Source organism: Xenopus laevis, chromosome 9_10S (assembly GCF_017654675.1).
Source record: "Xenopus laevis strain J_2021 chromosome 9_10S, Xenopus_laevis_v10.1, whole genome shotgun sequence".
Classification (NCBI taxonomy): Eukaryota; Metazoa; Chordata; class Amphibia; order Anura; family Pipidae; genus Xenopus; species Xenopus laevis.
In genome coordinates, this window is record NC_054388.1 from 65,158,919 (window position 1) to 65,184,427 (window position 25,509).

The 25,509-nt window shown below is 37.5% G+C and overlaps 1 protein-coding gene across 3 annotated transcripts in view; it reads left to right on the forward strand.

The window, feature by feature from the left end:
- The window catches only part of xirp2.S (xin actin binding repeat containing 2 S homeolog), a 95,296-nt gene that overhangs the window by 42,079 nt on the left and 27,708 nt on the right, over positions 1-25,509 (forward strand). For all 3 annotated transcript variants that reach the window (XM_041578035.1, XM_041578036.1, XM_018238841.2), the window contains exons 2-3: positions 6,255-6,403; positions 16,033-16,164. In XM_041578035.1, the coding sequence (XP_041433969.1) occupies positions 6,255-6,403; positions 16,033-16,164 (281 nt within the window). The remainder of the gene's footprint in view (positions 1-6,254; positions 6,404-16,032; positions 16,165-25,509) is intronic.

Below are 25,509 nucleotides of genomic sequence, written 5' to 3' on the forward strand. Positions count from 1 at the left end.
CTCAAAGCAAAGTTGCATTACTTACAATTCTCATTATAGTTGTTATAATCAGTTTAATAACATTATTGCTTTATAATTAAAAACTAGTACAATGCACGAATTACAATATATTGTCTGCTTATTAACTCAGAAAGCGATTACGTATTCTTTTATAATTGTAATCAATGCATATTGTTTCAATAATGGCTTTAAAAGCTTAAATCAAGATGACAACAGAAAATAATTGCAGGCAGGATGATGGACAGCTCTGTTAATTTCGGATTTCAGCCCTGGCTGGTCCAGTGCTGTCACCAAATTTCCTGTCATCATTTGAGAACCTTTTTTATATAAAAGCCACGGTTACCATAGAAACTCAAATATCTGTCAAAACTCTGCAATATTTATTAAAAAAAAATTATAGCAAAAGTGTCTCATAAAGGATTTTTGAAAGATCACAGTAAAAAATCACTGGAACAAAAACATAAAAAAAAGCAGTCCTAGGCTGTGATTAACATATAAGGATATTCACTTTTTTCATGTGGTGGTCTATCCCATTTCAATGGCAGGTATCACCTTGCAACTAAAAAAGGAGTTATGTGACCCCAACATACAGTAATTTTAAAAGGGACATATAACTATCCAAATTAATGAAAAATTTCTCAAATGGCTCTTCCGAGCACTTTTGCAATTTACATGAATTATTTATTTTTTCATTTTGCTTTCATGATAATAATATCATAATATCATAGAGGTGACCCCTACTTTTCTATGCAGGCAGGGCCAATGAGAAATAGAGCTACTGAGAGTTACTGATGCCAGAAGCATCTCCTGCAGCTTCTCTGCTCAGTTATGTCATTCCTATAACATTGAACAATAGTCAAACTTCAATCAGCAGCTCTGGAAAAAAAATACAAGGCATTGATTTGAAGGCACACAATTCTGCTTTTCTCCATTAGCTAATAGTTTGTGAAATCATTACCAAAAAAAGTCTGAGAAAATCGCCTTTGGAGCAAGAAAAAAAAAGCAACCCCTCCCCTCAATGATTACAACCCCTCCCCTCAATTAATTTTGCAAATGTTGATGGTTTCACATGTTTTTGCTCATCACTACTTATGATAACAGCTGTTACAGCAAATGACCAGATATTTACATTAGTGGTATATTGTGAATGATGTGATTCTTAAAGGAATTGTTCAGTATAAAAACTGGGTAAACAGACCGGCTGTGCTAAATAACAAATGTTTCCAATATAGTTAGTAAGCCAAAAATGTAATCTATAAAGGCTGGAGTGACTGGATGTCTAACATAATAGTTTCCCCTGATTGGTAGTGATGGGCGAATTTGCGCCGTTTCGCTTCGCTGAAAAATTAGCAAATTCCGCGCGAAATTCGCGAAATGGCGAAAAATTCGCGAAACGGCGCCGGCGTCTCGTTTTTGATGCCGGCGCCCGTTTTTGACGCCGGCGACCGTTTTTTTGACGCCGGCGAATTTTTGCCGCGAATTTTCGTGGGCGTTTCGCGAATTAATTCGCTGGCGGCGAATCGTGCGAATTCGCCGCAAATTCGCGCCTGGCGAATAAATTCGCCCATCACTACTGATTGGTTAACAGGCAGTAACTAATCAGTGACTTGATGAGAGGCCACATGGGACATAACTGTTGCTTGTGAATCTGAGCTGCATACTAAGGATCAATTGCAAACTCAGTGAACAGTTATGACCTTCAAATAGCTGACTAACTCAGAGTTAGAGAGCTGAAATCAGGAAGTTGTGTTCTGTTCTGTTAGACATCAAGTCACTCCATACACTACATTTTTGGTTAACTAATATTGGAATTTTTTTTTTATTTTGCACAGCCTATCTTTTTATTTTTACACTAAACTGTTCCTTTAAGAATAAACTCACACTATGGGTAGTGATTTAGATGTTGGAATTAAGTAACAGAGAATAGAGTGGATATGAGTCATTCCAAATGCTGAACAAGCTCATGTGAGCAGGGCTCTTAAATTCTACTGCCTCCTTTTGTAACCTGTATTAGTGCATGTATTTCAAGTCCCCTGCTGTTATATTAGTATTGCATAGCTCTGTGTTACTCATTGGAGCTATATAAATAAACAATGATGATCAATATCACTGTAAAAGGTTGCTTAATGGGGAGCTGTCACACAGCACAGTTCCGTGATTAGAGCGGTGGCAAGCAATGATACCAAGTGATACTATTTGTCAGCTATGTAACAACAGTGCTCCGTAATTAAAGCCTTGTATAATGCTGTACATGTACACTTGTGACCTTCTTATTGTTTAAATGAAGATTCTGGTGTCATTTGCAGCTATTTTCTGCTATCGCAATGTTCCCTTTTAATTAACAATGTCATTGCTAAAAGAGGTATATCAGTGTGTGCGAGTACTAACTAAGCCATAATAAGATGAGAGACAGCTCATGCAATTTTATTTACCATATCATTACAAACTGAAATAAAGGCCTTGTTTTCACATATACTGTATGACTGCTAAATATAAGTGTAGATTTCTTTTGCACTCTTAATACAAATGCAATAGAACATTTATATGGTTTATTTTTCTGCACAAAGGGGATTTTGATGTATATTTCTATAAAACAAAAAGATACCATATATGTTAAGTGTATAACCCACAATTAGTAGCTGGCTAGAAATGCTTTGTTCCTTGTCAAGAGCATATTATCCAACGAACCCCATAGCAAACAATGAAACAATGAATTTACTCCAACAACATATAGCAACTATGTAATTCACATTGGCAACAATAGAGAGCAATTAGAGATCATTTAGGTTGTTTCGATACCTTTGTGCTTAGCGTGGAAAGAAGATACAATAGGCGAAATACCTGAAATTGCCATTGCTTATAAGGTGCATTCCATTGTGCCTACTTTATCTCTGGCTCCATATCTATGTTTAGATGCCATGCTTGGAATTCAAATGAAGTGGCCATATTGCACGAACTGTTCTAGGTTGCCCTTATATTGATTTGAGAACAAAACAGGAAATTTGTTTTGTCGGACTCCCATATAGGGATGTAGCGAACTGTTCGCCTGCGAACTTGTTCGCGCGAACTTCGACCGTTCGCGTCCGCCTAATGTTCGCGAACGTTTGGGAACGTTCGCAATTTGAGTTCGCGACCATTCGACCGCTAAAATCGAACGATTTCCATTCGTTCGACCGATTTCCATTCGTTCGAACGATTAAAATCCCTCGAACGTTCGATTCGAATGAAAATTCTTCGATCGAACGATGAAAATCCTTCAAACGTTCGAATCGAACGAAAAATCCTTCGAACGTTCGAATCGAACGATTTTGCGGGTGTTCGAAGTTCGCAAACTGTTCGCGAACCGTTCGCATTTTTTGCCGGTGTTCGCGAACGGCGTTCGTGAACACCAAAACGGCAGTTCGCTACATCCCTACTCCCATACTGCTTGACAAAGCATTGCAGCAGCAATTGGAACAATAAAAGACACTATTTCACATTAGAATGGAATTGTATGTGAATATTTGCATTCAGGATAAGTTGTATGGCATATCCTATAACCTCAGACTTTCAGAAACACAAGGCATCCTACTCTGAATAACTTATTCCAATGTATTGAACTGAGCATTTATAGAACAATAAAAGATTGAATATACAAAAAAAATATCACTGTAAACATTCTAATCAATGAATAAGCTTTTGAAGAGACGTCTATGTCTAAAGCAAGCCTGCAGCCAATCAAATCATTAGAACACTAGTAACACAGCAGAAACAGCCTCCTACAAGTGGGCATACTTTGACCTTTGCATCAAATAGAAATGCTCTTTGCAACTTGTCTCTTGTACCACTATCGCAAAAATTAAAATTGAATATAAGCTTTATCATACTAAAATTTTCTAAATACAATCAATTCTGTACTGTTTATGAAATAATCAAGTTCATCTTCTCTTTTCATCTGTTTCTCTTCATTCTCTTTTCATGCAGGAGTTGGGTGTCAGATAATCATTGAAAGTTAGATCCAATATATCTTATAGGGAGGCTCATTTTGCCTAGAAGATGTATTAGAGCTCACTCTATTAAAATCACAAAAACTCCTGTCTCTCTACATTTGAATTTGTGCATAAGGCAGTTATTTTGTTAGATTTTTTTTGTACTGGAATCAGTTATTTGAATGAGTTCTAATACATCTGCTAGGAAAGGAAGCCCCCCTATAAGATATATTGGATCTAACTGTCAATGAATATCTGACACCCAACTGCTGCAAGAAGAGAGAATGAAGAGAAACAGATGCTGAGAGGGGAATAGTGAAGATAATTTATCAAAAAGTAATGTTAGAGATCACCACAGTCCTCAAGAGTGAAATTCCGGCACTCTCCGTTAATTTCTATGGGATTTTGAAAGGCGTATTTATCAAAGGATGAACTTTTTCTATTAAAAGAGTATTTTAGAGTGAAAGTGAAATTTTATCCTTTGATAAATATGCCTTTCAAAATCCCATAGAAATGAATGGAGAGTGGTGGAATTTCACTCTAGTGGACTGTGGCGATTTTTAACTTCACTCTTTGATAAATAAACCCCATTGTGTTTTTTTATTGGATTTTTCACACTGGGCTACAGGAGGATAACATACCAAAAAATGCTAAATAGCAGCAATGTCCAAAGTCTCTGGATCTTTCCCTTTAATCTAACCCGAATACTTGTTCTCCTCGAGTGTAGAGTTCACCAAAAGTCAATGTACTGTAGGGGTCAGCGCTAAAAGCCAGGGAAAATTAGAAATGTAGCAGAGGAAAAGTTTTTAGTGTAGTACATTTTTTGAGAGAGTTGTAGTTCAACACCTTCACCCACTTGTACAATGCACAAAGCCGTGTTTCTAAATTATAATCATACACCTCGTGCTGATAATAGGTGGGTACTCACAAACGTTTCAAATGGTAATCAGCATAAAAATGACATAATGATCCAAACGAACTTCCCAACCGGGATCCTTGCTGTAGATTGATGAGGAACACAATACAGTGTAAAACCTTTTTATTAATAAAAATCTCTACAAAATATTGCACTCAAAATTTGGTAGTTAAAATTGAACATCTCCTGTCATCCCCTTCCGTAAAATATTGCCTGTGGATCTTTAAAGGAAACCGCAGTTTTAAGCGTTGACTCCGATCCGCAGTAGTCTTGTCCTCCACGTGGGTTCCTCAGTGCTTGGGGATGACGTCATAGTCACCTGGTGCGTGTTGTCGCTTTCCGACTTCCTCAAAGGCTCAGACTGTTTTGCGCAAGCACCTCATCTATTTACATGTCCTGGTTGCCTGGGTAACGCATCTCTTTCTCTGCGTCCATTCTATTGCATCCCCGATTCCATGGTTAGCTTGCACTGGTGTTATAGCTACATTTGTTCCACAATTTTCAGAATTCTTATCTTCTTGACATACATCAGATTTTTTATACAACAGATTTTTTGTATAATAGTTGAGAACTTGATGGGCAAATATATGTTACCAATAGGAAGCATAGTTAAATGTGGAAATCTGTCCACATATTGGTTACTCAAACTGCATTCCAATTCATATTAATTTGTATTCAAAAGTGACATTTTTAAGGAAAATTACATTTTTAAAAATACTTTTTAAAGATAATAGATCACTCTGCAAAATTAATTTTTATCTAGTGATCTAAAATTAATATATTTCACGATTAATTGAATTATTTAGAGTCTTGATTGATTCATTTGTTTTATTTAATTTCTTATTGTAAACATTTCTTTTTTGTTTGTTGTTATAATTCCATTCCTTGTGTGCATATATACCCATCAAATCTTTCCAAATCCTTCTTTCCAAATCCATCTTTCCATTTTTTCTGATAATTTTTTTCTCACATTGTTATATACTGGTTACAACAGATCATCTTTAGTTAAAAATAAAGTTGGACATATTCTAGATCTAGAATATAGAATAGATACTAGATAAAAATTTATTTTGCAGAGTGATCTACTATCTTTAAAAAGTATTTTTAAAAATGTAATTTTCCTTAAAAAGTAAATTATGGATATTATAAGTTACAGAAGAGTTTCATGACCATATAAAAACATTATAAATGATGAAGGATATAATTTACAAGATATTCATGGCTCTTGTGTATTATAAGGAAATAAAGAGCCTTGACATGTGTTGGGTATAACAATCAGAAACAGCTCCATAAATAACCACAGTGTATATATCCTTACCAAATATAAATGAGAATGTTTACTAATACAGTATCCTTTTCATCTGCCATAGGCTTAACTAAAGGTGATAGGAGTCAGTCAGAAGATACCACCTGGAGTGGTAGTGAGCATTTGGATCTACAGGAAACCCTACCTTTGAGAGACAGAATGGCTATGTATCAGGCTGCTGCCTCTAGCACAGTCAAAACCTCCACAGCAAATGTAAGTAATTGGGTTTGGATGTTAGCAATCTTAGGTGTAAATAATCTGATTTTCAACCAATTTGTAGGCTCAAAAACATCAACAACCAGATAGCACTTTTCTGTATATCCACAGAAAAACAAATCCTTGTAAAACATACTGTACCTGACTGTCTACAATATGCAGAAATGATAAAGGAAAACTATACCCCCAAAATGAGTACTTAAGCAACAGATAGTTTATATTAAATTTAGTGGTATATTAAAGAATCTTACCAAACTGGAATATATATTTAAGTAAATTTTTACATCTCTTGCCTTGAACCACCATTTCATGATAGTCTCTGTGCTACCTAAAAAATCACCTGACCAGAAATACTACAGCTCTAACTGTAACAGGAAGAAGTGTGGAAGCAAAAGACAGAACTCTCTCTTTTAATTGGCTTATGTGACCTAACATGTATGATTTGTTTTGTATGTTTGTGTGCTCCGTGAATCATATGATCACAGGGGGCAGCCCTTATTTTTTAAAATGGCATTTTCTAATTGGGATTACTCAAGGGCAGATACAGGTATGGGATCCCTTATCTGGAAACCCGATATCCGGAAAGCTCTGAATTACGGAATGGCTGTCTCCCATAGACTCCATTTTATCCAAATAATCCAAATTTTTAAAAACGATTTCCTTTTTCTCTGTAATAATAAAACAGTAGCTTGTACTTGATCCCAACTAAGATATAATTATTGTAAGGAAAATCAGCCTATTGGGTTTATTTAATATTTAAATGAATTTCTAGTAGACTTCAGGCATGAAGACCCAAATTACGGAAAGATCCATTATCCGGAAAACCCCAGGTCCCCAGCATTCTGGATAACAGGTCCCACACCTGTACTACTAAAAAATTATATTATTATGAAAATGGTTTATTTACATGAAGCAGGGTTTTACATGTGAGCTGTTTTATTCAATATATTTTTATAGAGACCTACAGTGTTCAGGGGTATGGTTTTCCTTTAAGTGGATTTCTCCATTATTGAATTGTGGACCCTATCCGAGAAATCTTATTTGATACTTTTATTCAAATAGTGCATCAACATCCCTCACCATAGATTTCTGAAATACTAAATAAAATATATTATAGATTATGGTGCTGTTGCTCTTCATCTTTACAATAGCATACGCATTGTCCTACCTTGTCAGCAAAGTTGTTTTCCACAATGCTACATCTGTTCTTCATAGATTTCTATGTTGCCAATTTCTTCTAAACACAGCGCCTGGACAGCTTCTTAGATAGACAGATGGGAAGGTCTCTGATACCATTGGGTCAGCTACTTCGCAACTGCAGGCTGAACTAGAGGACTAGGTTCACGTTGTAAAGAATGTATTTATTAAACGCAAATACTTTGCGTAAATCGCTGCTTAATGGTTAAAATTTTTTACTTTGTGCTTGTATTCATAAATGAGTGCCCGTGTTGCTTTAGTATAAAAATATTACAAATTTAAAATGAATGCAATGTAGTGTGCAATAATGGTAAATGGTAAAAATGTCGGTTTCTGAATGTTAATATCTCTTTTGGATTATATCATTTTTAAAATCTTTCTTTCTTTACACTCTGAATCCATTAGGAAAACCTTAATCAACATAGAAATGAAGGAGGCTCACCATGACTCACTCTGTTAAACCAATTATGATTAGTGCAAGAAGCTGAAAGTTGAGCTAATGGTAACTTTTTGGACAGCAGATAAAGTCATATGAATAAAAAGCAATTTTCTTTCCTTAATGAGCAGCGGGAATGAAAAGAAATACAATTTAAACTATGGCAGGTGGAAAAGTGATGTGAAGTGATAAATTTATTTTACAATTCATTCAGAATATATACCTATATATGCATTACACGTACGGCTAGCAATAATTTACTTTCCCAGGCAAATAGCTTGAGTGTAGTGGTAAGTGCAATAACCAGATAAATGGTAAGCTGTTTGCTAGTAAAACAAATTGGGAAACAAATCCAGAGAACCAGAGAACAATGCAGCATTCGATGTTTAGTGTAACAGCCTGAATAGTTGAATAGAAGTGTCCCTGTTGGGAGACAAAGACGCATACAAGGTAAAATTGCTTTATACACTGCAGAGTCATGCAAATGCATACTTCATCTGTTATATTTTAAATTCACTTGCTTCAAGTTGTGCAGTTACTAAAATAAAAATTAGGATGCCTGCAGATTTATCATTCTCCATGCATAGTCAGATTTCTGCTCTGTAGTGTCACACAGGTGGAACTGCCTCTATTGTGTAGTCTGTGATCTTAGCTCAGGTCTGACTAGAAGATACATTGCCCTTTCTGCCAGAGCTCACAGACCGGACAACAGCGGAACTTTTACCTCTTACAAACTGCAGAGCAGAAAGTACATTTACATGGAGAAATATCAGATCTGTACTAAGCTTAAAGGGGACCCGTCACCCGGAAAAAAAAAAAAATCCTATTTTATTGCATTAGTCAAGTAAAATTAACTTTGATTTCACTATATAAATTATTTGAATCTTGTTTCCAATTATAGCAAGCAGGCAGGAGCCTTGGCAAGCCTTGGCAGAATCTTGTTTGTGCACCAGACTGGGGGACCCGATGTCCATCCCTGGCTAGACAATTAAACAGTGAAGAGAACGGGGGAATGTGGGGAGAACAGTGACATCTAGGAAGTGCTGAATGGAAAGTGAAAGTAATTATCTGACCAGCCTCTATGCCTAAGGCATAGAGGAGGGGCAGACAATATTTGATTGACAGCTGAGATTTTTAAAAGGCAAAAGGTAATAAAAGGGAGAGAAGGAAGCTTATCAAAGGAATGGCGAAAAAGTAAAACTAATTCCAAGAATACAGTTACTCAAATGGTTGAAAAGCCATTATTTACAAACAGATATTCTTTACTATCTATATCTTACTTGTATAGCCGCATCTTGTGTATATATAAAAGGTATTTTAACAGGTGCAATTAAGCCATTTAATATGCCATTAATGTTGTCAGAGCACATTTAATTAAAATAGTTATAATGTGGTATTTCCAAAATGGCTGGGTGAGACATGACTTCTTTGTTCATAAAAGAACAATGACTGGCTTGCCATCAACACGATTTCCCTGCACAGGCAGGTCTGGGAACCTAAAAGAGTTTTCCTTTCATTGTTATGATTTGAGGCATGCAGCTGTTCCAGAAATCTGCTGGCAAGAATGCTACTGTATTAACAGATCCAACCAGGGACAGTTGAAGCTTTTATGTGCCACAGAATATAATAAGTGACTTGAGATTTCTTTTTCTCTTTTTTTTCAGATGCTAATAATAATGCCAGATTAGAGAATTTATTTGGATGGAGTACAAACATGATTCTAGAACTTTCATTTACAGGAAAAGTCTGTTATTAGTTTCCATTGTCCCTCTAGTCAGACACTTATGTACAAATAGAAAGTGTTTTGCCCAGATAACTGCATCTATAAATCAATTGCACCAATGAGTTGTAGTTTTATGGGCAGAAAAAAATATGACCAAAGAGAATAAAAAAATAAAAAATTTGCTTTACAGACTAGAAAACATTTATTAATATCACAGGGGCCCCTGGCATTTTGGCATTTTACTAGACCAGTGATCCCCAACCAGTAGCTCGTGAGCAACATGTTGCTCTTTAATCCCTTGGATGTTGCTCCCAGTGGCCTCAAAGCAGTGGCTTATTTTTGAATTCCAGGCTTGGAGGCAAGTTTTGGTTGTATAAAAACCAGATGTTCTGCAAAAATAAAGCCTCAATGTAGGATGACGAGCTGCATAGGGGCTACCAAATGGCCAATCAAACCTTATTTGGCACCCCAAGAACATTTTTTATGCTAGTGTTGCTCTCCATCTCCTTTTACTTCTGAATGTTGCTCACGGGTTCTAAAGGTTGGGGATCCCTGTACTAGACAATGCACAGAAGTAACTATATAATAAGCATGTACTAGTTATACTGCACTTGCTACACTAAGAGCAGCAACAAAACATAATTTTAAAGGTAAATTTCCAAAAGGGAACAGAGCTATACCTCATGGAGGTTCCTTGCTCAATTTGCAGCAACATGGGCAAAGGTTTAATAAGTAGCACACATTTTGTATTGAACCTACATGTCTCTGTACTGTCAATAACAGGTGGTTATTAGTCATAGGCGAATAAATTTGCCAGGCATGGATTCGTGGCTATTAATAAAAATTCACCGCAACACAAAAAAATTGTCGCACGTTACAATTGTCAAGCACATAAAAATTGTTACACGTCAAAATTATTTGGACACCCATTAACTTAATTGCATTTGGACAAGATAGTCGTGCGTGTAAAAATTGCCGCTTGCATCAAAATTATGTTGGTGCCCATTGATTTAAACCACCTTTCTTTACCCCTCCACTGGGAAGAAGGGTTGTGCTAATGCCTTATCTTTTTCTATCCCTCCCCACATATTATACTGTATAAATAGCTATAGTAATAAGTCAAATCAACTGGACTTGCTGTATTTTCTTTTTTCCTTGAAGACATTTTGGTAGTCATTCTACTGGCTTTCTGAATTCAGAATGACCTGTACAAAAATATTTGTGGTTATATACCTTGGATTCTTCAATCAGCATAATCTGTATAGTAAAACCAGTATGGGGTCAGAGACCTCATGGAGGTAAAGTGTTGATTATATTAGCATGATTGAAGCTATGAGATTTTATTAATCCATCCAGGGAGAGGTGCTAAAACAGCATTGTACTGTGTCATGCGCCACCAGGGCCGCCATCAGAAATCACAGGGCCCCATACAACAACATTTCCTGGGCCCCCTGGGCTGTGCCTACCACAAGCCCCACCTACAGGTGCCCTGTGGTCAGGGCCCCCCCATTAAAAAAAACATTTGTGGTCAGGGCCCCCATATTAAAAAAAAACATTTGTGGTCAGGGCCCCTCCCCCACATTATAAGAAAATTGGTGGCCAGGGCCCCCCTTAAACGTCCATGTAAAAAAACTTGCCCCCCCCAGAAGTTTAAACAAAATTGATGCCCAGGGCCCCACTACACAACAGGGACCACAAAGGGTTACCTTTAGGGGGGCCCTGCCATGTTACACTTACTTTATTAGTGTGTGTGGCCCACCTGCTGTCAGTAAGCTGTCAACTACACAAGGGAGGAGGGGCGCAGCATCTTCTTCCAGTGACAGCATTTTCTTCCCTTATTGGTCACAAAATTTCAAGTCCCGGTAAAGCTGCATCCCTGAGCAGCTCAACCGGGACTTGTGACCAATAAGGGAAAATAATGGACAGAAGATACCTCTCCCTGTGCTTCCACCCTGCCTTCCCGAAGTTGGCAGCTCTCAGAAAGCAGGGGGGCACGGCTAATGAAGTAAGTGCGGCATGGCAGGGCCCCCCTTACCCTCGGGCCCCCTACAACTCTCCCCCCTGTCCCCCCCTGATGGCTGCCCTGTGCACCACACCCACCTCTGTTCAAACTTGGTTTTTACATTTTTACATATTTGGCTTCTTTGACCCCAATTCTGAACCAATCCTCCTCCCTTTCCAGAATGTCAATTGTCTTCAAATGTCTCCCTGTGTTCTTTTTCCTTTAGCTGTAGATTTAGGTCCTGACCAGAGGAACTGGCTCTTCTGTGCTGAGCTATTCATTTGTGTAATGGTTGTTTTGTTTCTCCCCCATACAAATCCGAGCACTCCTCACTGCACTGCATACACAATGTTACTGGTATTGGGTGTTTTGGATGAACTAGTTGCTGCCTCAGTGTGTTGATGGGTTTATAGCAGACCAGGATGTGTTATTTATTAATGATCCTTCTAAGTCTGAGAACTATAGATATACCATGACCTGGATGACTGAAAACCTTCACAGAAATACTGTAGAAAATGCTTTCAAACCAGCCCCTAGCTGTTTTTCAAACTATAGTACTCACTATATCAGACACAGACCCCACAGAGTAGCCGGATACTGTGCATTAAAGGAAAGTGTTCCCTAGAATATATTGTAATTGTGAAAGGTTAGAAAATATGAATATTTCCAATGCTGCAGAACTGAATATGTATCTTTTTTAATCTCAGCCTTGTGAGGAAATTGTGAAGCCGTAGGCTTTTTATTCATTACTTCTCACTGTGCTTTCAGGAGCACACAGCTTTCTTTGAAAGGAACACGAAATGAGATCAAAATGCTATGAAAAAATGTAAATAAGTTGTCAGCATGACATTGTGAAAGGGGATGCAGATCAACTGTCAAAACTAACATGTTTAACCTGCCAAAATGCCTACCTGTTCCCTTACTGCCAACAGGCCGTCTATTCCAGGAGAAATCACATGGTCTTTCTTTTAGGTCAGAACACATATAGAGGGTTATTTACTAAATTCTGAATGCAAAAATACCAAAAATCCATGAATTTTTTTTGTAAAATCGGGCTTTTAAAAAATCATGGATTTTTTGGAATTTATTAAACCCTGAGGATGGAAAAGTCCGAATCAGAAAATCCAGCATCTCAGACCTGTTGAGGTTTCATATAAGTCAATGGGAGAAGTCCCAATGATTTTTTGATGTGCGCTAGGTTTTAGGGATGCACCAAATCCATTATTTTGGATTCAGCAGAACCCCTGAATCCTTCGCAAAAGATTCAGCCGAATACTGAATCGAATCTGAATACTAATTTGCATATGCAAATTAGGGGTGGGAAGGGGAAAATATTTTTTACTTCCTTGTTTTGTGACAGAAAGTCATGTGATTTCCCTCTCTGCCCCTAATTTGCACATGCAAATTAGGATTCAGATTCGGTTTGGCTGGGCAGAATCCTGCTGAAAAACGCCGAATCCTGGCCGAATCCTGAACCAAATCCTGGATTTGGTGCATCCCTACTGGGTTTCGTGCAATACTCCGGAGTTTTTGGGCAAAAGAAATCTGAGTTTTCGTGGTGAAAAATCCAAAAGAATCTGAGTTTAAGAATGAAAATTCCAGAAAAATCTGATTTCTTCCTGCAAAGCAAATTTTTGAGAAAATGTAATAATAATTATGCATAAAAAACCAAACGGATTTGATCGGCGTTTGTAGCAGAATATGTTGAGATAAAATTGGACTTTGATAAATAACCTAATCTTGCCTATGACTACGTATCGGTAAGATACGAAACGCGTCAGGATTTCATGTTTTAACCGACTGAATAAAAGCTGTTTTTACCTACGAGTGGCTCCAGGAGTGCTTGCCGTTTTCTTCATATCTCTTCACTCACCCCAGCTACGGGTTCGGGGCGATGCACCCGGGCCACCCTGCACGTTCGGTGAGTGTTTTTTCTACAATAAGCCGTGATTGAGTTAATTGCGGGATTGAATACATGTGCAGGACCCGGGGTTTCTTCGTACACCTGGGTCACAAAAGTTTAAGGGTGAGCTCAAATGAGTTAATAGATTGTTTTCACCTATATTTGAAGTTTCACCTAATGCATATTCAGAGAATATTTTTTCTTTTCCCGTATTAAATGATTTGAAATAGGACTATTTGAGCCGAAAAAAAAAAATTCTCTTTTTTGATAAATAACCCCCATAATGTTTTTAAGCTGGTTATTAAGAGAAGCAACTGGAAATACAGGCAGCACTGATCTGGTCATAATCTGCAGAGAGCACAACTGGGATTTTGGCATTTTACTAGACAATGCACGGAAGTAACTATATAATAAGCATGTACTAGTTGTACTGCACTAGCTACACTAAGAGCAACAACAGAACATACTTTTAAAGGTCAATTTCCAAAAGGGAACAGAGCTATGCCTCTTGTAGGTTCCTTGCTCAATTTGCAGCAACATAGACAAAAGTTTTATAAGTAGCACACATTTTGTATTGAACATACATGTCTCTGTACTGTCAATAACAGGTGGTTATTAGCCATAGGAGAATAAATTTGCTAGGCATGGATTTGTGGCTATTAATAAAAATCTGCCGCAACAAAAAAAATTGTCGCACGTCAAAATTGTCAAGTCAAGCGCATAAAAATTGTCACACATCAAAATTATTTGACACCCATTGACTTTAATGCACTTGGACAAATTAGTCACGTGTTTAAAAATTACCGCTTGCATCAGAATTATGTTGGTGCCCATTGATTTAAACTATTACACCACCTTTCTTTACCCCTCCACTGGGAAGCAGGGTTGTGCTAATGCCTTATCTTTTTCTATCCCTCCCCACATATTATACTGTATAAATAGCTATAGTAATAAGTCAAATCAACTGGATTTGCTGTATTTTCTTTTTTCATTGAAGACGTTTTGGTAGTCATTCTACTGGTTTTCTCAATTCAGAATGATCTGTACAAAAATATTTGTGGTTATATACCTTGGATTCTGTATTAATCTGTATAGTAAAACCAGTATGGGGTCAGAGACCTCATGGAGGTAAAGTGTTGATTTTATTAGCACGATTGGAGCTATGAGATGTTATTAATCCATCTAGGGCAGGGATCCCCAACCTTTTGAACCCGTGAGCAAAATTCAGACGTAAAAGGTGTTGGGGAGCAACACTAGCATGAAAAATGTTCTTAGGCTGCCAAATAAGGGCTGTGATTGGCCATTTGGTAGCCCCATGTAGATTGTCAACCTACATTGAGGCTCTGTTTGGCAGTGCACCTGGTATTTATGCAACCAAAACTTCTCCTCCAGGTCACCAAGCCTGGAATTCAAAAAAAAGTACCTGCTTTAAGGCCACTGGGAGCAACATCCAAGGGGTTGGAGAGCAACATGTTGCTCACGAGCTACTGGTTGGGGACCACTGATCTAGGGAGAGGTGCTAAAACAGCATTGGATGTGTCATGTGCCACCCCCACCTCTGTTTAAACTTGGTTTTTACATTTTTACATATTTGGCTTCTTTGACCCCAATTCTGAACCAATCCTCCTCCCTGTCAATTGTCTTCAAACGTGTGTTCTTTTTCCTTTGGCTGTAGATTTCGGTCATGACCAGAGGAGCTGGCTCTTCTGTGCTGAGCTATTCATTTGTGTAATGGTTGTTTTGTTTCTCCCACATACAAATCCAAACACTCCTCACTGCACTGCACTGCATACACAATGTTACTGGATTTGGTTTGGCCGGGCAGAATCCTGCTGAAAAAGGCCAAATCCTGGACAAATCCCGAACCAAATCCTGGATTTGGTGCATCCCTACTGGATTTTGTGCAATACTCTGAGTTTTTGGGCATAAGAAATCTGCGTTTTTGGGTGAAAAATCCAAAAGAATCGTAGTTTCCGAATGAAAAAACCAGAAAAATCTGTTTACTTCCTGCAAAGCAAATTTTAGAGAAAATTTAATAATAAATAAGCGTAAGAAACCCAAACGGATTTGATCGGAGTTTGTAGCAGTTAATGCTGAGATAAAATTAGACTTAAATAAGCCCCATAATGTTTTTAGGCTGGTTATTAACGGAAAACAGTTCATGGTTTACAAAATTATCAGTAGAAAGTATTCTTGGTATGGCCATCTTTAAGGCACCACAAGTAATGCAACTAAAATATATAAAACAGGGATTATTAAGTACTACACCTTGTACATGCACCAGTTCTGCCTCTTTAAAAAAGAGACTATGAGGAAATTAATAAATATTACAGCATGAATAACAATATTGATTTCATTCTGCAAGGTGTCAGAAGATTCGGAAGCCTGCCTGGTGCCCGGTGGATTGGCAAGCATGAAGAAACACTTTGAAAAATCTGAGGTTGCATCCTCCCAAAGAGCTGTTACTCAGTACCAGTATCAGCAGAAATCAGTACAGGTGAGGATATATATCATGGGTTGCAGGCTGTCAGGGGGTACAAAGGGTCTCAATGGCCCCAATAGTTATAAAAGTGCAATTTGCAGATTATTAAAGGTGCAGGGTGGAGCATTTGGGATCTCTGAGGAAGAGGGCCTTTCTAACCCAGTAGTATGGGGCTCTGTGATTCCTAGTGGTGACCGTGTTGCATGCTTCTTGTTTCTTTGGTAGAATAAGGGCAGGCACTAGCAGAAAGCAGTCTTCCAGGCAGGCTGGTCAAAACATATAGTAGTTCATTGTAGAAATCAAGGATACAACCTCACTGCCTTATGAGTTTCATATCTCTCAGATACTTAATCGTAGGCTGCCTATGATTAAGTATCTGAGAGATATGAAACACAAAAACCGGTGAGGTTGTATCCTTGATTTCTATAATAAACTACTATATGTTTTGACAAGCCTGCCTGGAAGACTGGTCTCTGCTAGTGCCTGCCCTTTTTCTTTATACGGTGGTCCGCTCCCCAAAGCTGAGGGTCCAGGACGGTGCACCTGGATCTCTCTTCTAAACTGGTGAGTTCTAAAAGTACCTAAGAATTTTTCTATGTTTTCCTGACTACTTTCAACAATAGCGTGTGATTAATCTTTGGTAGAATAATCAACTTTTGAATTGCTAGTAGCAATAGTTACTGACCTCCAGATTCAAAATCCTGTACAGAGTGAGAACCCAAGTTGTATCCTGGGGCAAGGTCATTTGTCACATATATATTGATATATATTGATAAGAATCTCAAATTTATTTTGATTTATTTTGGTAATTTGACAACAAAAAGTTGAAAACAGCTCTGAAATGTTAAAAAGATGTGTTGAGTTACTCACAGGCTGAGCTGCTTTGTGGACTTATTTTTAATATATTAGCAGTAGACTAACAGTGTTTTGACGATGGAAAATGAAGAAGGCCTGACCGCAGCCAATTTCCTTTTCTATGAATAGTTAATGCTTTTTCTTTGATAGCAAGGTATTACTAGCCTTGCAGTGCATTATCCTAATTGACCAATATGTGATTAGTATAAAGACCATTTAATATGCAGTTAAAATATTAGCAATGTCTAATCTAAAACTATAACTTAAAAGTCACACTAAGTGAAAAGGGGACTTTCTTCTTCATGCTTGACTATTTAGGCAGTTTGTAAAGTCTTCCTCAAAGCCGCTGAGATTCATAGTTAAATTCAATGGAATTGTCTTTTTTTTTTTTTACAATTGATAAAACTCCAGCTTAACTGCAAGGTTCATTCAATAATTCAAGCTCATGCCAATTTTCAGTCAATCACACTACAATCTATCAGTGAGATAATGGGAGTAAGGGGAGTTAAATCTAGATAATGATCTACCCAGATTCAGATCTATAACTATGACTACATGGTCAAAGTCCTCTTCATATGCCTTTATAACATTTTAAATGCACTCATACCCATAAACCTATGTATATGTAGTAGCTGCTGCTCAGACTTCAATTCCCAGTATGCCTTTGTTAGTAACTTGGAAAGTGTCTGACACCATGAATGCAAGAACCCAGGAGGCATGTTTAAGTATTCTTTTGTTCGGTTACAATGTTATAATACACAAGAGCAATGGATATCTTGTAATCTAACTCATGACTCACTGAAACTTGTGTATTATAGTAAATAATTTACCCCTTGTCATAAAATATGAGGATATTCACAATCACCTCCAGTGATACTCACTCTTGCAGCACTGCCCAGAATGGGCCTTCAATGCCAAGCTGATAGTAATTATAATGAGGAATGTGTAAATCTATTGTTTTTTTTATATGCATCAGTTCAAAACCACAAATGTTTGACATGTGCTAACACGACCGTAAATTATGGGCAAAAGAAATTGGAGATTTTCCAACCATCAGGTACAATGCTCAGTCCATCACACACAGTTTCTCTGTCTTGCAGAATATTTAATCAGGTTCCCTATAGAGATTTCCTATACAAATCCAAACAGATGCTACAGGGAGAGGCATAATGCAGCCTGCAAACCTCATTTCAGCTAAGAGCTATTTGCAGTTCATTACTTCATTATTATACATCTCAGTAAATTGTTGCAAGAGGTAATGATTTTTGGAATATACGTATGAATAGTCTTATAATAAAGCTCATCATTCCATGTATATAGTGCACAAAATGAAAAACTGTAATTGGTTTGTAAAGAGATGCATTAATGATAATACAAGATATCTGAGAGGCAGTAAATTAAAATTCCTATCGAACTTTGTCAATGTGAATAAAGAGTGAAATTATAAGAACAATACAGTCAAATTCAAACTTGGTTCAATCATTCAATGGAAAAAAAACATGTTACAGTTGGATTTGACTGATGCTGGTGCTTAGATACTTGCAATATGTTTAGTGGGACTCAGTGGTGTAACTAGATGTTACTGGGTCCCATAATAAATGTAAAGAAGAAAATAGGGCCGACCAGCACTCAACGGTTCCACAGGACCAGAGAGATTGAAGTAAAAGAATATTTTATTTATACAAAGTTTAAAGTATATAAATCTGCATCTCCAACTACCCTACGCGTTTCGCACCCATACAGGGGCTTAGTCACTACCCATAATAAATGTATTTAAGGACCCCCATCATATGCAGAAGTTGTCCTTTTTTACCAATATATATTGAAATTGCTTATTAATTAAGGCTGCATGGGGCCCTCTATACCTCCTCGGCCCTCCCTGCAGGGGAGGGGTTGTAAACTTAACCATAAAACTGTCCCACACCACTCCCTAGTTTTCTAGAGAAGTTGACAAATAACAATTTCTCAAAAGAGCAAACAGATTTTTTTAATATTCAATTTTGAAATCTGACATGGGGCTAGACATTTTGTCAATTTCCCAGCTGCCCCAGTCATGTGACTTGTGCCTGCACTTTAGGAGAGAAATGCTTTCTGGCAGGCTGCTGTTTTTCCTTCTCAATGTAACTGAATGTGTCTCATTGGGACATGGGTTTTTACTATTGAGTGTCGTTCTGAGATCTACCAGGCAGCTGTTATCTTGTGTTAGGGAGCTGTTATCTGGTTACCTTCACATTGTTCTCTTGTTTGGCTGCTGGGAGGAAAAAGGGAGGGGTGATATCACTCTAACTTGTAGTACAGCAGTAAAGAGTGATTTAATTTTATCAGAGCACAAGTCACATGACTTGGGGCAGCTGGGAAATTGACAATATGTCTAGCCCCATGTCAGATTTCAAAATTAAATATAAAAAAATCTGTTTGCTCTTTTGAGAAATGGATTTCAGTGCAGAATTCTGCTGGAGCAGCACTATTAACTGATTCATTTTGAAAAAAATGTTTTTTCCCATGACAGTATCCCTTTAACACCCCTTGTTGCAGTTTCAGCGCAGTGGAGCTCACGGTAAGCTTCAGTAATCTTCAGGTCTTCTTCCGGGGCTTTGGTAATTTTTGTCACTTTCGGCACATGCGCAGTTGTAGCAAACCAGGAAAATGGTCCGACTGCTTATGCGCCAATACGGAACTTCCTTACTGAAGTTACCGAAGCACCGCAAGATGGCCCCCATGAGCGCCGCTGCGCTGACTCTGCAACAAGGGGTAATTACCAGTTTTGGGGTATTTACTTGTGTTAACTCCTGTGTGGGAGGGGAGCAGAGAGGGGGGGACTATGGAGGGTAGCGGTTTTTATTAGAAAGGGGGTTTAGTTATCCTTGATACCTGCTATGATTTGATGTACAGTATATGACATCAATTGCATTGTAAGCAGCAGATTTATCAAAGGTCGAATTTATGTGAAATTATGTGATTTATTTTTAATGCTAATAAATTTGAATGGACTCACAACTCGAATATTAGGAAGGCAATTAACATCTTTAAATAATTCAACAGACCTCGAGACCTTGAGAGATCCAGTGCATGTTATTTAATGCAGAGAGAGTCTATTGTTGCCTAGCAAAGTGATGTCATGTTTGACCTGTAACCCTGAATGGTTTTCTTCTTCCTCAACCTGTATTTGTTCTCTCTATAAAACTTCCTGTTGCAGACATGTTATGCTGAAGTGTTTATACTGAGTTCTATAAAGCAACTAAGTTACTGTTGGTGTGTCTGTCCTGACAGGAATGATGTAAATAATATTAACTCCCCTGTAAAGTGTTGTGAAGTATATCAAATTTCCCTAATGAAGCCAACATGAAATGCAAAATCCCAGTACTTAAATTTAAATAGCTTTGTCCCACCTTTTGGCAGTATACTACTGGTCAAGACTGAAAGACATTGTACACAGATTATTATGGATTTCAAACATAAACCTACCATTGGCTTTATTCTGGTTTAGTTTGTAAAGTTAGGGGGTTCAAGCAAGTGCTTATTCTTTTTACGCTGACTTGCAGGATACAAGACACCTAGGGGCAGATTTACATAGGGTCGAATATCGAGGTTAATTAACCCTCGATATTCGACTGCCGAATGTAAATCCTTTGACTTCGAATATCGAAGTTGAAGGATTTATCGGTATTCCTACAATCGAACGATCGAAGGAATAATCGTTCGTTCGAACGATTAAATCCTTTGAATCGACTGATTCAAAGGATTTTAATCCATCGATTGAAGGATTTTCCTTCGATCAGAAAATTGTTAGGAAGCCTATGGGGACCTTCCCCATAGGCTAACATTGGCCTCGGTAGGTTTTAGGTGGCGAACTAGGGGGTCGAAGTATTTTTTAAAGAGACAGTACTTAGACTATCCAATGGTCGAATAGTCGTTCGATTCGAAGTCGTAGTCGAAGGTCGAAGTAGCCTATTCGATGGTCGAAGTAGCCATATTCGACCATTCGAAATTCAAAGTATTTTTTCTTCTATGCCTTCACTCGAGCTAAGTAAATGGGCCCCCTAATGTATGCAAATGCAATAAAATGCGAGCAGAATGGATATATTCAGTAAACTCCCATAAATGTACCTTTACAGACTTCTCTAATAAACTGTTCACAGTTGCACATCAGGTGCAAAGTACAGGCTGTGTGGGAGCAAGTGCACCTTGAAAGTAACATTTGTCTTGAGCAGGTGGTACTTCAAGGCTTCCCTTAGCGTGTTGAATTTACACATGCAACTGACATAATGCATCAGCCTTGGAATATAACTTGCTTGTGGATTCCTAAAAAATAAATCCTGCTTTCTTTCTATGAAGCAAATGTTGCAGAACCCTTTATGCTTCATGCTTATTGCAGCCAAGTCTCTTCATACAGTAGTGCTAAAAACATTTGTTATAAGTGTCCCACATTGTGCTAATATATTCACTGTCATTATCTACCATGTACCTAAAAGCCATTAATATGCAGGATAAATAATGTAATGATGAATGTGATTACAAGAAGAGCTGTTGATTGAAAAGGTGCCCTTCCATCACCATCATAGACTCCATTTTATCCAAATAATCCAAATATTTAAAAATGATTATTTTTTTCTCTGTGATAATAAAACAGTACATTGTACATGATAAAAACTAAGATATAATTAAACCTTGTTAGAAGCACAACCAGCCTATTAGGTTTATTTGATGTTTACATGATATTCTAGTAGACTTAAAGGAGTTGTTCACCTTCCAACACTTGGATAAGGGTCACTGCTGATGCATAATCATATATGTGCAGGGCAGGGTGCAACATGCACAAAATGGTAGCCAACCACCACGATTCTTCTACATTTGTGCCCTGTCCTGTACTTTACAGAATAGCTGCAGGTATTTGCACTCCAAAATGGAGCATTATAACCTTTGTCTTTCCCATGAATACAGCTCTACCTTTCCTCTCAATCCCCTTACTTTTGCAGGCAGTAATAATGAGCTTCTTTGCACCACCAGTGCTGTGTTCTGCACCTCATGCCAGCACTGCCCCTGCCACAAAACCAAGCTAAAAATAGGTATAACTTTTCTAGAAGAAGTGATGTTATGGGATGACAAATCTCCAGGTGTAGAGGTGTTATGAAGTATAAGGGTCACAGTTTGCCTTAGCTAATAACTCATTCTAACCAACCAGGCGTTGACGTAGTAAAACTATTTGGCTTCTAAAATGGAACCATGTTGTTATTCTGCAATGGAAGCTTTTCCAACTCCAATATCTTGATTAATTGTAGAACAGGAACAGACTGGATGGGACAGGACAGTGCGGGCGTAGATCAGATCAAACTGGGGATAGAGTGCAGAAGGAGACTAGTGCATATAGCAGGAGAGGACTGGAGAGCAGGATAGCAGGAAAGGACTGGAGAATAGGATAGCAAGAGCAGAGCGAGATGAGGGGGTACAAGGCAGGGTCAGGAAGCAAGAATCAGGAACAGACAAGGTAAGGTCAGTACAAGGTGAAGTCAGGGAAAGGTACAAGGTAGAATTCAGGCAAGAACAGGTTTGGAGTGAGGGACAGAGCAAGATACTGAATAGCAAGGAAAGCTTGGCAGGGCAAAGTCAAGACAAGGTTAAAGCAAGGACAGATCAAGGTTTAAAGCTGGACCAGAGCAGAACTAGAAAGGGAACGTAAAGCAGAACAAGACAAGGTTTAGAGCCAGGCAGGACAAGATAGGTAAGAGTTCAGACAAGACAAGGCAAGGCAAGGAGGCTACAACTGAAACCCTTAGCTAGGGACAAAGCCACACTGCTAGTCTGGGAAACAATGCTCTGGCAAGGTGTTTTTTTGAGGGCTGACCTTAAATAGGGCAGAGTCAGCCCTGATTGGCTGATTGCAACTAATCAGGCAGCAGCTGGGCTGGGGCTGCAAAGGACAAACAGGCTGCAGCTGGGCTGGGGCTGCAGAGGCCAGGTAACATATAGCGAGCAACCCTTAAGGCTGTTCACCTGGCCAAATGGTTAAGGCATCGAGCCAGAAACCCAAAGGTCCCTGGCTTGAATCCCAGCAATACCTGACAGGAACTTAATAGTTCTGCACAATTTTGTATCATCAGCATAAATAGAAAAAGTACTTTCAATGCCCACCTCCTGTTCATTAATAAACAAGTTGAAAAGCAAGTACAGAGATCTGTGGTACTCCACTAACAACACTGTCTAATTAGTAAATGCTCCATTTACAACCGCTCTTTGTAATCTATCTTTTACCCAGTCTCTATCCAATTACCAATGCTACATTTCAGGACAATATTCCTTTTTTAACCATTAACTTTCTGTGTGGTACTGTATGAAATGATTAATCAGTGTGGTACTGTATGAAATGCTTTAGGGATTTGGTGACAATGCTTAGAATGAAGGAGGGTTGCTTGTGGAGCAGATCAGCTAAGATGAAATATAAGATGGGGCAGATTGGGGGTGGCTGCTGGTTTTCTATTAGAGGACTTATTAACTGTTTTTACATTAGCTGCATCCAGCTGTGTAGCGAAAATAAAGATGGTGAGATTTGGCCTCTCTTTTTATCCTAGTACTTTATAAGGAAGAATAAAGACATGCATTTTAAAGCAGGGCACAAAGTAAGAATAACATGACAGATTGCACTACTTTGTGCACTTTGCACCCTGCCCTGCACTTAGTAAATGCCCCATTTGTTTACAGACAGGCCATGCATGCAAAGTCAGCAGTAGGAAAGATCATACTACTGGTATCACATGATTGGCCATTGACCTGCAAGAAAAGAGATGCAAACACAAATTTCAAAGATGTCAAGTCACAGAAATGACCAGTATCCATAATACAATAATATATGTCCAGATAATTTGCTTAATGCACACAGACAGATTATTGTACCAAACATTGTATCTTGTGAGGCCAAGTTTAAGATAAGATGTCATCTCACAGGTTGGAGGGAACTGGAAGAGAAAGCAAAACGAACAACCTTCCATCCCACTGTGCACCAATAGCATCCACTGAGACAGAGTTGAAAGGAAGTTGTGCTTATTATGCTAAAAAATCTGTTACATATTTGTATATATATAATAAATCCGTTTTTACAATTATTCTATTTATTTTTATTTCATTCTTTTATTTTTTTAATTACACGCGTTTCAATTGTTTATGTATGAGCTCATCAACCTCAACATTTCTTTTCAAGCTGTAACCTACACACTGATGTTGTGTGTGGCTGACAAGTTTCCAACAGAAATTATTAGGTTGAAAAAGCAAACTCCACGAACCATTATTATATTTAAAGCTATAAGAAAAGTACAATACCTATTTGTAAAAAATCATGTACTATAGTTTTGGAGCATGTTTATTACATGACCATTACCCTGTAATGTAAAATGGTATCATATATCATACTCTGTTCATTTTATCTAGCAGGTTAAATTAAGAGCAGTACATTTTGGGTAATGCTTAAAGAAAATTTAAACTCTCAAAAAAATGAATGTAAAATTGAATGCCCAGAGTGCTCCTTTTTCTAAGCACTTTTGCAATTCATTTTTTCCCTAGTTTTCAAGATATTAGCAGTTTTTACACATTCTATTATAATTAATTTGAAATAACACTACCACCTGCTGTTTAGTTCTGCCAACTGGACACAGCATAATGAAGTAGTACAGGCATTTATGAATGAATATAAAGTATATAATGAAGTATAGACTTAACTGTAGATTATGAGTTGCCAAAAAGCAAGGGATTATACATTTATTCTATACAAATAAACAGTGTGTATTGAGGAAATGGTGAAAAAGGTATCACACAACTTGAAAAATAAAGCTAAATATTTTATTTAAATAAAAAAAAAGTTTCGATCACCACCTTGTATAGAATTCCCATTAAAGTATATTTATTATAGGAAAGAGACAGGCTTCTTTCAGCGATCACACAAACTATGTCTAAAAAAATGGGAAATAATTTATGAAAAGTATCTAAAGCCTATGGTTCATCTTATGTTTTTCCTTAGAGACATTTATGCCTATAGACAGAAAAAATCATGAATGATTTTTTTTTTTCACTTTCTGAAGCAAGTTTTGTAAAAACTCTCTTCTACTTTTCCTTATTTCTGTACAGAAAAAAAGTTTCATTTTTTAGATGCCTAAATATATACCTTCCATAAAAATTATACTTTAGCTCCCCCTACCTCTCCAAAGTTTTAACCCAAGCTTAATTACATATGTATCTTTTACATATTTGACTAATAATACCTTCATTTTTTACGTTTTCAATAATTTTTATTGGAGTTTTTTCTTTTTAAACATATATCTAAGCAGGCATTAAATGGCAAATAAGTATGGGAAATTTATAATAATAATGATATGACAAAATAAAAAAAGAGGATAAACGATACAAAATTGCATAAATTTACCTCTTACAGGAATCAAAATAAAACATTTCAAAACTTCTATTCCCATCAAATTTCAATTTAGGAATAATCAGCTGTTGTTTTTTTTTAATTTTCTTTAA